This window comes from Hemitrygon akajei, chromosome 10, assembly GCF_048418815.1.
Source record: "Hemitrygon akajei chromosome 10, sHemAka1.3, whole genome shotgun sequence".
Taxonomy (NCBI): Eukaryota; Metazoa; Chordata; class Chondrichthyes; order Myliobatiformes; family Dasyatidae; genus Hemitrygon; species Hemitrygon akajei.
Genome location: NC_133133.1, coordinates 127,268,106 through 127,283,333, shown reverse-complemented (window position 1 = coordinate 127,283,333; position 15,228 = coordinate 127,268,106). Strand labels below are relative to the sequence as shown.

The window sequence follows — 15,228 nt, the reverse complement described above, 5'->3', positions numbered from 1 at the left end:
AAACCCTGAACATCCTCTACATAGCACCATCCAGAGACAGAGAAGCAGTTTCAGCGACAGGTTGCTATCGATGCAATGCTCCTCAGACAGGATGAAGAGATCAATACTCCCCAATGCCATTCGGCTTTACAATTCAACCGCCAGGAGTAAGATATGGTAAAGTGCCGGGGTTAGGACTCAATGTACTTAAGTAAACTACTTAAGAACTTTTTAAAAGCTATTATTAATGCTTTTTGAGAGAGTGATTTAGATGCATATCATATTTTTACTGAGTTAAGTATTGTATGTAATTAGTTTTGCTACAACAAGTGTATGGGACATTGGAAAAAAATGTTGAATTTCCCCATGGGGATGAATAAAGTATCTATCTATCTATCATATTTCTTTTTATCTTAGTTGTCTCATAGATATTTGAACAGACTAGGACATATTCTGTCTCTTCCGTATCCAGAGGTTAATTAGTATTATAGGTGTTGGCGTGTAGGTAAGTGGTTAAGACGTTCGTCTAGTTATCTGTAGGTTGCTAGTTTGAGCCTTGGCTGAGGCTTGCGTGTGTGTCATTGAGCAAGGCACTAAACCACACATTGCTCTGCGATGACACTGGTGCCAAGTTGTATGGGTCCTAATGCCCTTCCCTTGGACAACATCGGTGGCGTGGAGAGGGGAGACTTGCAGCTTGGGCAACTGCTGGTCTTCCATTAAAAAAAAAACCCTTGCCTAGGCTTGCACCCTGGAAACTTTCCAAGGCGCAAATCCATGGTCTATCGAGACTAACGGAGGCCTACACTACTACAGTATTATAGCAGGAGCATTTTTGCTCTGGTACTTGGATAGATTATTTGCTCAGAACCTCTGAGTTTCTGCTTCATGGCTTGGAGTTTCTTTTTTGTTTTTTTTTCTAAACCTGGAGAGAACTTCCTTTTCTCCTTACATTACTGATTTTAACTTGCTATCTAGAGGATGATGGCATCTGCAGTTTGCTCATTCGTAACCTGCTGGTCAGCTGGTATATACTCAGAATCTTAGTACCATAGTTGGTTGGGCTTTAGTAGTTCTGAAGAATCTCTAAACTTTGTACCAACATTATTTTGGACATCCAAATGGGCATCTTCATTATGTGACCACTGCTGATGTTGCTAAGAAGTAGGGCCCACTTCCCTACAAATGAGGAACTTGGTCAACCATTCAAGAACTGCTAAATCTTGTAAAAATTTCCAATAGAAGGCTTCCATACAACAAGATGTCACAGTTCTAGTTTCATAATTTTGTTTGCTTTGTGTAATGTTTATTTTGAAATGTTCTAATTATTTGATTGTTCTTCCTTGAAATCTCTAAGGTCATGTAATTCCACCAGAAAATATTTTGCCCATCATCCTCTGTAGTGGTCCATCAGGGCAGCAGCTTGAATTCACCTTTCAGAAGAGGGACAAGCCACAACTGGTCAGTACATTAAATTTGGTATTATCCCAGTTGTTCCCTGCCCAAATCTCATTCAACAATGTTTCTGCCTAAACTACAGCTACCTGCCTTAGTTAATAACTTAAAAATGTTTCTAAATGGGTTTTTTTTTTCGGTTAAAGTTGACTCAGAGGTTATGTTGACAAATATTCTGTGGTTTGAAAAATGCACTTGTCAAGGAATCAGAAAAAAGTAATGGAACATGTGCGTTATTGAAGGAATTATTCCTACTAATAGGGTTTTACTCAAGTTATACTGATTGTGTGGTGCAGCTGCGAAGTCGTTAGCACAATAGTTTACAGTACTGGCAATCTGGGTTCAAATCCCGCTGTTGTCTGTTTACGTTCTCCCTGTGAAACCGGGTGCTCTGGTTTCCTCCTACGGTCCAAAGTCCTACCCGTTAGTAGGTTAATTGATCATTGTAAATTGTCCCGTGATTAGGCTAGGGTTAAATCAGGGGATTGCTGCTAAAAGGGCTGGAAGGGCCTTCTGCACTGTATCCCAATCAATAAATAAATGCATATAAACTGGGATAATGGGGGCGGGGCAACATTAAACACAGTATAAACTGTTATTGCTAAACTATTAATAGACTTCAGTAAAAGTATTCAACCCCTAATCCTTAGTTCACATAAATGAGAATTACAGCCAGGGATTTTGATCAATTTAACTGAGAATTTTTTATTTGTGAAAAACATGCTCCTTTATTCACTTTTTTTATTATTATTTATTGAGATATTCCAGCCCTTCAAGCAGCACTGACCAGCAACCCTCAATCAGCACCCAGAGGAAACCCATGCGGTCATTGGAAGAATGTATAAACTCCTTACAGACAGTGGCTGGAATTGAACTTGGGTAACATAGTGGTAACCACTATGCTACCATGCCATTCAAACGTTTTCACAGTAGAGAGCAAAAAATTATAAAGCATGAAAAACTAAAATTAAAAAACTGAAATGTCAGCTGTTCAAAAGTATTCATCACCCTTTGTTCAGTACTTAGTTGAACCACCTCATGCAGCTATTTGGATAAGTCTCTATTAGCTTTGCACAACATGATGGAGCAAGGTTTGCCCATTCTTTCTTGCAGAGTTGTTCAAGCAAGCTCTGCCAGGTTAGTTGGGGAGTGGCGGTGGACAGCAATCTTAAGGTCTTGCCTGAGATGTTTAGTTGAGTTAAGGTCAAGACTCTGACTGGGCCACTCAACAAAATTTTTTTCCATAGATGCTGCCTGGCCTGCTGAGTTCCTCCAGCATTTTGTGTATGTTGCTCAGATTTCCAGCATCTGCAGATTGTCACTTGTTTGTCACTCAGGGACATCAATGTTCTTCATTTGAAGCCTCTGCATGGTTACTCTGGCGGTCTACTTTGGATCGTAATCATGCTAAAAGACTAACTTTTCACCCGTAGGCTAACGGGTTTTTATCCAGGATCTCTGCTTTTAGCAGCGTTCATCTTCCCAATGATCCTGACCAGATTTCCAGTTCTTGCTGCTGAAAAGCTTCTCATAGCATGATGCTACTTTACAGCAGGGAATGGTGTTACCTGCCTGATGCACAGTATTAGATTTACAATGCACTAACTACTTAAGTGTTAAGGCCAAAAGGTTCCACTTCAGTCTCATTGACCACAAGACCTTCTACATCTTTATAGTATCTTCTAGGTGATGCCTTGCGAAGTCTTTACGGGCAAGGATATGCTTAAATTTTTTTAACCAGGGCTTCTTCCCTGCCAGTATTCCATAAATACCCTTTTTGTGCAAGGCCTTAGAGATTATGGAGCTATGAACTTCATCTCCAGTTGCAGCCACTGACTTCTGCTGCTCACTTAGAGTGACTGTTGGTGTCACGGTACCCTCTCTTACATGTGCCATTCTTCTCTAGTGACTAAGTTTAGAGGGGCAGCCTAACCTAGGCAGTGTGAATTGTGGGGGATAGTGATCAATGTATTCAGGTACTCCAGTATAACAATTATTGTACAGCTGTAATGTAAAGACTATCCTGGAGATGCAGACTGTTGATCAGAGCTCTTGAGTGGATAACAGGACTAATGTCTTTGTTGAGTTGTGCCTTCCTGAGATATTGCCTGCAATAATTCTGAAGGACTCTAGTCACAGTGGAAGTCTTGTCTGCGTCATTGCTCGTCTGTGTGGGTCAGCTGGTTCTGTGAGACAAAACTAGTACTGTAATGCTTGCAGCATCTTTCAGTCCTGTCTCAGACTGAGCAGTAAGGAAGTCTCATATTCTGCATTATTTTAACATCATCTTTTTCCTTTCTAGCTGGATGAATGCGGTCGGGTGCTAGTCAATTTATGTAAGGTGGTCCCAGGTGGTATTGTATGCTTCTTTCCATCATACGAGTATGAAAATCTTGTGTACAAACACTGGGAAAAGACTGGTCTGTTGGTGCAACTAGAAGCCAAAAAGAAGGTAATTTGATTTGTAGTTTCTGTGACTCTTTGACGCCAGTAATATAAATGAATTTTCCTCCGTTCTGATCTCACAATGCTGGAAGAATGAAAGATCTTATTGATTGCTAGGGTAGATGTCTGGAGACTGTTACCCCCCAGTTGAAGAACCTAGAACACCGGTTTGTAATCTCAGGATAAGGCATTGAGATGAAGAAAAACATTATTTATGCAGAGCTGTAGATCTTTGTAAATGTATATATTTTGAGATTCCACAGCCCCCTTAGTGGCTTAAGTTCAAAGCTGAGATTTTATACACAAAGGAAATCAGGTGGGCTAGAGGTCAAGGTATGGAATCACTTATGATTTCTTCAAGAGACAACAGGTTTAAGGACTTAGTGCTTTACATCTACTTTAACGTTTAACATCATGAATGCCTAGAGTAAATGAAGAGAGAGCTTTCCAGTGGCTGAAGGATCAATAATCTGAAGGCTTGCATTTAAGGTGTTTGGGAAAAGGAGTGATGTGAACACTTTTATATCTTTAACAGATGTTTTGGGTTTGGAATGTCTGACATGGTAAAGTGCTGGATGCAAAATCATACCGTATTTGTAAAGATAATTTTGATTTAATATTCAAAGGAGAAAATATTTTGGGGATATTGGGAAAGTGAAGGACAATAAAATAATTAAACTTAGTCAGTGCCACTGATCTGTGATCCTTTGTCATTCATTAAAGGATATGGTGTAATTTTCTCCTTAACTTATAGATGCACAAAGTGATTAAATCAGACAACCATAAGAGGCTCTGCCTAATTTTCAATACAATGCATTGGAACAAGGAAGAATTGTGATAAAGGAACACCTCTACTTTCTTAGATGTTTGCATAGATTCGGCATGTCATCTAAAATTTTGCCAAACGTCTATAGATGCACAGTGGAGGGTATCCTGATTGGTTGCTTCATGACCTGGTATGGAAGTACCAATGCCCAAGAATGGAAAAGCCTACCAAAAAATGGTGGATGGAGTCCAGTACATCACGGATAAAGTCCTCCCCACCATTGCACACACCTACAAAGATCACTGCCATGAGAAGTAGCATTCACCATCAAGGATTCCTACCATATTTAGGAACAGTTATTACCCTTCAATTGTTAGACTCTTGAACCGGTGGACATCTTCACTCATAGCAACACTTAAAATTGATCATTGAACACAACCTTTGGACTCATTTTCAAGGGCTCAACAACTCATGTTCTCAATATCATTTATTTATTTATTATTAATTGGTGCTTTTGTCTTTGCACAATTTGTTGGTCTTTTTTCATTATTCAAAGTAAGGTTATTATCAAAGTGCATATGTCATCATAATCAACCCTGAGATTCACTTTCCTGTGGGCATACTCAATAAATCCATAATAAAATAATAACCATAATAGAATAAATGAAAGACCACACCAATGTGCATTCAATCAGTCTGCAAAAGACAACAAACTGCAAATACTAAAACCAATAATAGTAGTAAATTAATAAGCAATAAATATCGAGAATGAGATGAAGAATCCTTGAAAGTGAGTCCATAGGTTGTGGTGGGGCAAGTGACATTATCCCTTTATGTTCAAGTACCTAATGATTGTGGGGTAATAACGGTTCCTGAAACTGGTGGTATTAGTCCTAAGGCTCCTGTACCTTTTTCCTGATGGCAGCAGTGAGAAGAGAGCATACCCTGGGTGGTGGTAGACCCTAATGATGAATGCTGCTCTCCTGCTACAACGTTTCATGCAGATGTGCTCAATAGTGGGGAGGGCTTTACCTGTAATGCTCTGGGCCGTACCCACCACTTTCTGTAAGACTTTCTTTTCAAGGGTATTGGTGTTTCCATTCCAGGCTGTAGTACAGCCATTCTATATACTCTGCACCACACATCTATAGAAGTTTGTCAAATTTTTAGATATCATACTGAATCTTCACAAGCTCCTAAGGAATTAGACTTACTGCAGTATTTCTTTTGTAATTGTACTTGTGTGCTGAGCGCAGGACAGGTCCTCTGAAATGATAACACCGAGGAATTTAAAGTGCTGACCCTCTTCACCTCTGATCCTCTGATGAGGCCTGGCTCATGGACCTCTGGTTTACTCATCCTGAAGTCAATGATCAGCTCCTTGGTCTTGCTGACATTGAGTGAGAGGTTGTTGTTGTGGCACCACTCAGTCAGGTTTTCAATCTCCCTCCTATATGCTGATTCATCATCACCTATGATTTGACCTACAACAGCAAACTTGAAAATGGCATTGGAGCTGTCCTTAGCCACGCAGTCGTAAGTGTAAAGCGTGTAGAGCAGAGGGCTAAGCACACAGCCTTGTGGTGCACCTGTGCTGTTGGAGAGTATGGAGGAGATGTTGTTGCCGATCTGAACTAACTGGGGTCTGCGAGAGAAAAAATTCGAGGATCCAATTGCACAAGGAAGTATTGAGGCCTAGGTCATGAAGCTTATTGATGAGTTTTGAGGGGATGATGGTATTGAATGCTGAGCTATAGTCAATAAAAAGCATCCTGATGTATGCATCTTTGCTGTCCAGAAGTTCCAGGGTTGAATGAAGAGCCAATGAAATGGTATCTGCTGTGGACCTGTTGCGCCAGTGTGTAGTTTTTCATTTAGTCTACTGTACTTTGTTCCACTGTGAGTGCTTGCAAGAAAATGAATCTCAGGGTAGTATTTTGTGACATATGAACTTTGATAATAAAATTTACTTTGGACTGTAATATTAATTTGTTGTCATGTGATATTTTTCTGTGTCACCATTATATAGTTGGATATATTATCAAGGTGCTGTGATTTCTGTTGCCTAAAATATTTTCATTTACATGATAACGCAGATTTTCCAGGAGCCCAAAAAGGCCAGTATGGTGGAGCATGTGCTTTTTGAGTACTCCAAGTGTATCCAGGTATGTAAAAACATGCTGCCATGCATTTGATGTTTTGGGCTTTGATTTTCTGTTTTTGTCTGGTAGAATTGCCCACGGAGAGACTCAAATTTATGTTGACTCTTGAGTGAAAGCTCTTGCATACAGAAGATGATCACTTCAGAATATGATTAAGCCTGGCCTGGTTGGAGCATCAATCTATACTCTGCAGGTTGATCCGTGTTGTCGGCCTACAGGTTAAAATAGCAGGAGAGAAGTGTGGGTAAGTGAGAAGATTGGTGAATCAGGGCAGATTATTTAATTCATAGAGAAACAGGCCACTGGCAATTATAAACTGAATCAAAGTGCTGGATAGCTATTCTGTACCCGTAGTAACTGTAAACCCTTCCAGTTAAAGCTCAGTTCTTAAATAAAAGCAGAAATGGCTCCTATAGAAACAGAAGTAGAATTGCTATTTTATGTTACTGGCTTTTCGTTGGTATCAACAATAGTTATAAGCAGGCATAGTTTTGCTTAGAGGCAGGAAGAGCAAATGAATGACTTAACTGTCAGCACTGCTGGGTGAAGGGTGGTTAATTGTAATTGATCTGTCTGCAGTAAGTGATGGATGGAAACAGGAGAGGAGAAAGCTGTTGAAACTGAGTTAACAATTGCTAGAAATCATAAATAAAACAATTCTCAAAATAATCAGCAGCTCAGATAGTACCTGTGCAGAAACAAAAACAATTAAAGATTGTTGACCTTTTATCAGAGCTGGCCAGTTCTGAAATGGTCAGCTATCTGAAAATCTTGAATTAATTATAATACCCGGAGGGCAGTGACTTGCTAAATCAAAAAAGGATATGTAAACAAGTTCTGCAGATGCTAGAAATCCATAGCAACGCGCACAGAGTGCTGGAGGAGCACAGTAGGTCAGGCAGCATCAAAGAAGAAGAAAAACAGTCAACGTTTCAGGCTGAGACCCTTCTCAGGACTGGAAGGGAAGGGGGCAGGAGCAGAATAGGAAGGTCGGGAGAGGGGAAGGAGCACAAACTAGAAGGTGATTGGGGAAGCGAGGTGGGTGGGAGAGGGGGTGATGAAGTATGAAGCTGAGAAGAAGTAAAAGGCTAGAGAAGAAGAAATTTGACAGGAGAGGAGAGTAGACCATGGGAGAAAGGGAAGTGGGGGGGGGCACCAAGGGAGGTCATAGCAGGTGAGGAGAGAGCTAAGAGGGGGTCCAAAGTAAGAAATTGAAGAAGGGGAAGAGGGAATGGGGGAAAAATTACCAGAAGTTAAAGAAATTAACGTTCATGCCATCAGGTTAGAGGCTACCTAAATGGGATATGGGCAGTTGGTCCTCCAACCTGAGAGTGGCCATGGACCGACGTGTCAGAATGGAAATAGGATTTGAATTAAAGTGGTTGGCACCAGGAAATCCTGCATTTTGCAGATGGAATGAAGGAGATTGGCAAAGTGGTTCCCCAGTCTATGTCGGGCCTCACCAATGTTGAGGAGGCTGCATCAGGAGCACCGGATATAGTAGATGACCCCAATAGGTTCACGGGTGAAGTGTTGCCTCACCTGGAAGGATTGTTTGGGGTCCTGAATGGGTAGATGTAGCACTTCTGCTCACAGAGGTAAGTGCAAGGAGGGAGATTAAAGGGGAGGGATGAATGGACAAGGGAATCGTAGAGGGAACAATCCCTGCAGAAACAAAGGTAAAGATGTGTTTGGTGGTAGGGACCCACTGAAGATGGCGGAAGTTGCAGAGGATGATGTGCCGGATGCAGCAGCTCATGGGGTGGTAGGTGAGGACAAAAGGAACTCTATCCCTTCTAAGGCAGCAGGAGTGTGGATGCCCAGGAAATGGAGAGGACGCGACTGAGGGCAGCATCGATAGTGGAGAGAGGGAAACCCCGTTCTTTTCTGATGTTTTGGGAAGGAAAGCCTCATCCTGGGAACATATGTGGCAGAGATGAAGGAACTGAGAAAAGGGAATGGCAACGATATGTGGTTTCATGAAGTTTTCTCGAGGAACGCCATCTTGTACTCTGAGCAGATAAGCAGCAGTTAACCAGCATTCACCAATCTCTCTCAAGTGGTCTCAAAACCACTCATTGGCTCTATCAGTGTAGGGTTCTCAGCATTATTTGTTCTCTCCATTCATTCCCCTTCACTACAGTTTAAAACATTTGATTTCTATCTCTTCCCAATTCTGATAAAAATTGATATATCTAAAACATTAATTTTCAGAATCTCTGGAGATTTTGTGTGTTTAGAAACCCAAGTTCTTGTTGAGTATTTGTGTCATTGTTTCACTGTAGAAGTGTTGAGGATGCAAGTCTGAAAGGCCTAGATAGAGTGGATGTGGAGAGGATGTTTCATATAGTGGATGAATCTAGGACCAGGGCACAACCTCAGAATACAAGGGTGTTCCTTTAAAACAGATGATGAATTTCTTTAGACAATAGACAATAGGTGCAGAAGTAGACCATTCGGCCCTTCAAGCCTGCACCGCCATTTTGAGATCATGGCTTATCATCTACTATCAATACCCGGTTCCTGCCTTGTCCCCATATCCCTTGATTCCCCTATCCATAAGATACCTATCTAGCTCCTTCTTGAAAACATCCAGAGAATTGGCCTCCACTACCTTCCGAGGCAATGCATTCCAGACCCCCACAACTCTCTGGGAGAAGAAGTTCTTCCTTAACTCTGTCCTAAATGACCTACCCCTTATTCTCAAACCATGCCCTCTGGTACTGGACTCTCCCAGCATCTGGAACATATTTCCTGCCTCTATCTTGTCCAATCCCTTAATAATCTTATATGTTGCAATCAGATCCCCTCTCAATCTCCTTAATTCCAGCGTGTACAAGCCCAGTCTCTCTAACCTCTCTGCGTAAGACAGTCCGGACATCCCAGGAATTAACCTCATGAGTCTACGGTGCACTTCCTCTACAGCCAGGATGTCCTTCCTTAACCCTGGAGACCAAAACTGTACACAATACTCCAGGTGTGGTCTCACCAGGGCCCTGTACAAATGCAAGAGGATTTCCTTGCTCTTGTACTCAATTCCCTTTGTAATAAAGGCCAACATTCCATTAGCCTTCTTCACTGCCTGCTGCACTTTCATTCACCTTCAGTGACTGATGAACAAGGACTCCTAGATCTCTTTGTATTTCTCCCTTACCTAACTCTGCACCGTTCAGATAATAATCTGCCTTCCTGTTCTTACTCCCAAAGTGGATAACCTCACACTTATTCACATTAAACGTCATCTGCCAAGTATCTGCCCACTCCCCAGCCTATCCAAGTCACCCTGAATTCTCCTAACATCCTCATCACATGTCACACTGTCACCCAGCTTAGTATCATCAGCAAATTTGCTGATGTTATTCTCAATGCCTTCATCTAAATCGTTGATGTAAATCATAAACAGCTGTGGTCCCAATACCGAGCCCTGTGGCACCCCACTAGTCATCACCAGCCATTCTGAGAAACACCCATTCACCGCTACCCTTTGCTTTCTATCTGCCAACCAGTTTTCTATCCATGTCAATGTCTTTCCCCCCCAATGCCATGAGCTTTGATTTTACCCACCAATCTCCTATGTGGGACCTTATCAAATGCCTTCTGAAAATCGAGGTACACTACATCCACTGGATCTCCCCCGTCTAACTTCCTCATTACATCCTCGAAAAACTCCACAGATTAGTCAAGCATGATTTACCCTTGGTAAATCCATGCTGGCTCGGCCCAATCTTATCACTGCTATCTAGATATGCCACTATTTCATCTTTAATAATGGACTCTAGCATCTTCCCCACCACCAATGTCAGGCTGACAGGTCGATAGTTCTCCGTTTTCTCCCTCCCTCCTTTCTTAAAAAGTGGGATAACATTAGCCATTCTCCAATCCTCAGGAACTGATCCTGAATCTAAGGAACATTGTAAAATGATTATCAATGCATCCGCAATTTCCAGGGCCACCTCCTTTAGTACCCTAGGATGCAGACCATCTGGACCTGGGGATTTGTCAGCCTTCAGTCCCATCAGTCTACTCATCACAGTTTCCTTCCTAATGTCAATCTGTTTCATTTCCTCTGTTACCCTATGTCCTTGGCCCATCCATACGTCTGGGAGATTGCTTGTGTCTTCCTTAGTGAAGACAGATCTAAAGTACTTATTAAATTCTTCTGCCATTTCTCTGTTTCCCATAACAATTTCACCCAATTCATTCTTCAAGGGCCCAACATTGTTCTTAACTATCTTCTTTCTCTTCACATACCTAAAAAAGCTTTTGCTATCCTCCTTTATATTTCTGGTTAGCTTGCGTTCATACCTCATTTTTTCTCCCCGTATTGCCTTTTTAGTTAAGTTCTGTTGTTCCTTAAAAATTTCCCAATCATTTGTCCTCCCACTCAACTTAGCTCTGTCATATTTCCTTTTTTTTTTAATGCTATGCAATCTCTGACTTCCTTTGTCAACCACTGTGGCCCCTTTCCCCCCTTTGAATCCTTCCTTCTCCGGGGGATGAACTGATTTTGCACCTTGTGCATTATTCCCAAGAATACCTGCCATTGCTGTTCCACTGTCTTTTCTGCTAGGATATCCGTCCAGTCAACTTTGGCCAGCTCCTCCCTCATGGCTCCATAGTTTCCCCTGTTCATCTGCAACACTGACACCTCTGAGCTGCCCTTACCCTTCTCAAATTGCAGATAAAAACTTATCAGATTATGATCACTACCTCCTAATGGCTCCTTTACTTCAAGATCGCTTATCAAATCCTGCTCATTACATAACACTAAATCCAGAATAGCCTTGTCCCTGGTCGGCTCTCGTACAAGCTGTTCCAAGAATGCATCCCGTAGGCACTCTACAAACTCCCTATACTGGGGTCCAGCACCAACCTGATTCTCCCAGTTCACCTGCATGTTGAAATCCCCCATAACTACTGTGACATTACCTTTGCCACATGCCAATGTTAACTCCCTATTCAACTTGCACCCAATATCCATGCTACTGTTTGGTGGCCTGTAGACAACACCCATTAGGGTCCTTTTGCCCTTACTGTTCCTCAGTTCTATCCACACAGACTCTACTTCTCCTGATCCTATGTCCCCCCTTGCAAAGGACTGAATCTCATTCCTCACCAACAGGGCCACCCCACCCCCCTCTGCCCACTTTTCTGTCCCTACGATAGCACGTATACCCTTGTACATTCATTTCCCAGGTCTGATCTCCCTGCAGCCATGTTTCCGTTATCCCAACAACATCATAGTTACCCATTCGCACCTGAGCTTCAAGCTCATCCGCCTTATTTCTGACACATCGTGCATTCAGATATAGAATTTTTAGCCCATTTCTCCTTTCTCTGTTTGAATCGCTGCCTATTGTGCTTAACCCAGCTCCCCGAATTCCCATCAGGCTATATGCCCCTAGAATTTTGTTGTCCTTCCTAAATTTACTTATTCTTTCTGCACATTTAACTCCATGTTCCGTCAGATCATCCCTCTGTACATGTGTCCTCCTTATCACTTGTTCCGCCTCACCTTTCTCAACTACACACTTAAATATTCCGGAACCGTGTAGTCCCCACCTGTCCTTTATTCTTCTTCCCACTATCCTCTGTCACATTCTGGATCCCCGCCCCCTGCAAATTTAGTTTAAATCCCCCCCCAAGAAGCACTAGCAAACTTCCCTGCAAGAATGTTAGTACCGCTCCAGTTCAGGTGTAATCCAGCTCCTGCTCCAGTTCCCTAACTCAGTCTGATAGGAGCTGCAGCTGGATGCACCTTTTGTAGGTGTGGTCATCAGGGACAACTGTGTTGACCCTGACCTCCCACATACTGCATACGGAGCACACCACTGCTCTAACTGTCTCCCCCATTACCTGATCCCAGATTAGTCGGAATAAGTGAAAAAAGAACCTACTGACCTTACCTTTTTACCTCAGAGTGGTGAATCTGTGGAATTCATTGCCTTGGATAGCTGTGGAGACCAACTCATTGGGTATATTTAAAGCGGAGGTTGTTAAGTTCTTGATTAGTAGGGGTGTCAAATATTACGGGGAGATTGGGGTTAAGAGTGATAACAAATCAGCCATGATGGAATGATGGAGCATACTCAATGGGCTGAATGGTCAGGTTCTGCTCCTAGGGTCTCATGGTCTATGGTCTTATGGAATAGAGATTGATCTCTTGTTTTGGAGAGGAGAGCAATATTTACAGTACTTAGAAACCCATACCTGCAACAGTAACTGTTTTATTTGACCTCCAGCACTCAAAGCAAACAGTGGGCCCAATCACGGGGGCTCTACTGCTCTCTGTCGTTGGGGGAAAGATGAGCGAAGGCATCAACTTCTCCGATGATCTCGGCAGGTAGGAATTAACAATCGAATAACTCCAAAATTCTTTATCCAAACCAATCAGAAATATTACTGGTACTGCATTGCATTTTGCTCTCCCACTCTGTGTGAATGAAGAGAAGGCACCAAGATTAGCCACTGTGGCTCACTCCTACTGAGATCCAATAAAGGTATTAACATATGTCGGTAGCAACATACCAGGAGGACTACTATCATTAGTAGATCTCCATAGTCCTGGATCAATTGTCTGTCAAGTCATTTATCTATGTACCTCATCACGACATTTAGGTTGTACAGCAGGGTGTTTTGTCTGCTGAGGAGGCCCTGTTTTTCAACTACCAGATGATCTTTTAAACCTGGAGTAGGTAGACTTTCAGTCAGTAAGACTATCAAAGTGTTTCTTCTAGTAGTTGCTCTCTGTTACTCTGCCCTTGATAAGATCTCCCCGGGCTCTGGTTTTAGGATTAAAGTTTAAATGCATGCCATGGTTGATAGCTAGATGATAGATTTTCAAGACTATGGCAGCTGTCTGCTTTTTCAGATATGATTTGTTTATTGGTCCTGACCTTCAAGTGCCTGGTTTTGTTTTTTCCAATTGAAGCAAGCTGAATGTTTTGGAATGGTGGTTTATTAGTTCTTAGATCTACTCACAGCCTCATCAAATCATACTTTTCTTCTGGTGGAGAAGATCGGTTTCACGGCTGTTCATATGGTAGGGGTTGGACAGATTTCTGCTGATGTTTCTCAATATGAGCAGAGATCGGAATTTCCCTGTAATGACTTTCTGAGTCTGCATAGTCAATGCATTGTCATCTCGATAAGATCCCTTATTGGCTGCCTTTGTCTCCCATGAAATAATTCTGCTAAAATCCCCTTGACACTTGGAATAACTCTAGATGTTCTTGTACTGCTCTGCTTGTGTGGCATAACATGATGGAGAATATTATATCAGAGTCAATCTAACCTGCATCCTAGCAAGATTTATTTATTAGCTTCACTCCATAGTTCTTGTCTCGTCTCCTTGGAACAGGGTGAATTGGAGAACTGGTTGTGTCTTTGAAATCATGCTATTTTTAAAGAGTGGCTGTAGGATGAGTAACCAAAGGACATGGTTTAGATATGATAGCAAAAGAACCAAGAAGAGGAACAGTCTTGGCCCGAAGCATCTGTTCATTAATCCTCTCCATAGATGCTGCCTGACCTGCTGAGTATCTCTAACATTTTATGGGAGAACATCTTTTCCAGGTAATATGAGGATTATAGTTGATATAGTTTCAGTTACAGCTCACTAAAGGGATTTGGGTAAATACTTGAGAGAAAAACTGCAGGAAAGTGGAGGAAGAGATGCCTCAGGTCCTGTATAGATATTTCAGAGAACCAGCACAGAACTGATGGGGCTAGCACTGAATGATGGTGGAGCTGCGTGGCTCCAGTCAAAACAAGAACTAGGCCTCAAGCCACGGTGTTTGGTGTTGCTTGTTTACAGCTGACAGGGCCAGGGGCAGTGTGAAGTGGCATCCAGGCTGGAGACAGTGTTGCCCCTGTCCCCGGTATTTGTTTGACAGAAGACAGGCTGTACTGTGGTTGACAGTGGATTTCTGCGACATTCATTGACTTAGCCTCAAGCTACGGTGTCACCTGGTTACAGCAGCCAGGGGAGAGGTGTCGGAGCCTATGTGTTCCAGGGAGGTGGTGTGGTGCGTTGTCCAGGCCGGAGTCAGTGCTGCCCCCAGTGTTCGCTCGGCAGAAGACGAGCTGTATCGTGGTCGACTGCAGATTTCAGCCGCATGCATTCATGGACTCGGGGTCTGGACTATTGTTTGGTGTGATTGTATTTTACTGATATCTTACATATGCTTGTTATTATGTATGTGTTGTTTGTGCTTTGTGCTGTGTGTAACTGTGTTTTGCACCTTGGCCCCAGAATAACACCGTCTCGTTTGGCTGTATTCATGCATGTTAAAATGACAATTAACTCAAATTGAATTGAATAACAGCCTCTATATTGCTCTGTGATTTCTTTTGCAGTACTTCACCTATCATTGTTCAAGTTGACTCGGTTACACTTATTTTTGGGATACATCATATTCT

At 42.3% G+C, this 15,228-nt stretch overlaps 1 protein-coding gene across 2 annotated transcripts in view; it reads left to right on the top strand.

Annotated features, from left to right (window-relative positions):
- Positions 1 to 15,228, top strand: part of ddx11 (DEAD/H (Asp-Glu-Ala-Asp/His) box helicase 11) — a 113,036-nt gene that overhangs the window by 92,166 nt on the left and 5,642 nt on the right. For both annotated transcript variants that reach the window (XM_073058922.1, XM_073058923.1), the window contains 4 exons: positions 1,337 to 1,440; positions 3,737 to 3,886; positions 6,742 to 6,810; positions 13,050 to 13,150. In XM_073058922.1, the coding sequence (XP_072915023.1) occupies positions 1,337 to 1,440; positions 3,737 to 3,886; positions 6,742 to 6,810; positions 13,050 to 13,150 (424 nt within the window). The remainder of the gene's footprint in view (positions 1 to 1,336; positions 1,441 to 3,736; positions 3,887 to 6,741; positions 6,811 to 13,049; positions 13,151 to 15,228) is intronic.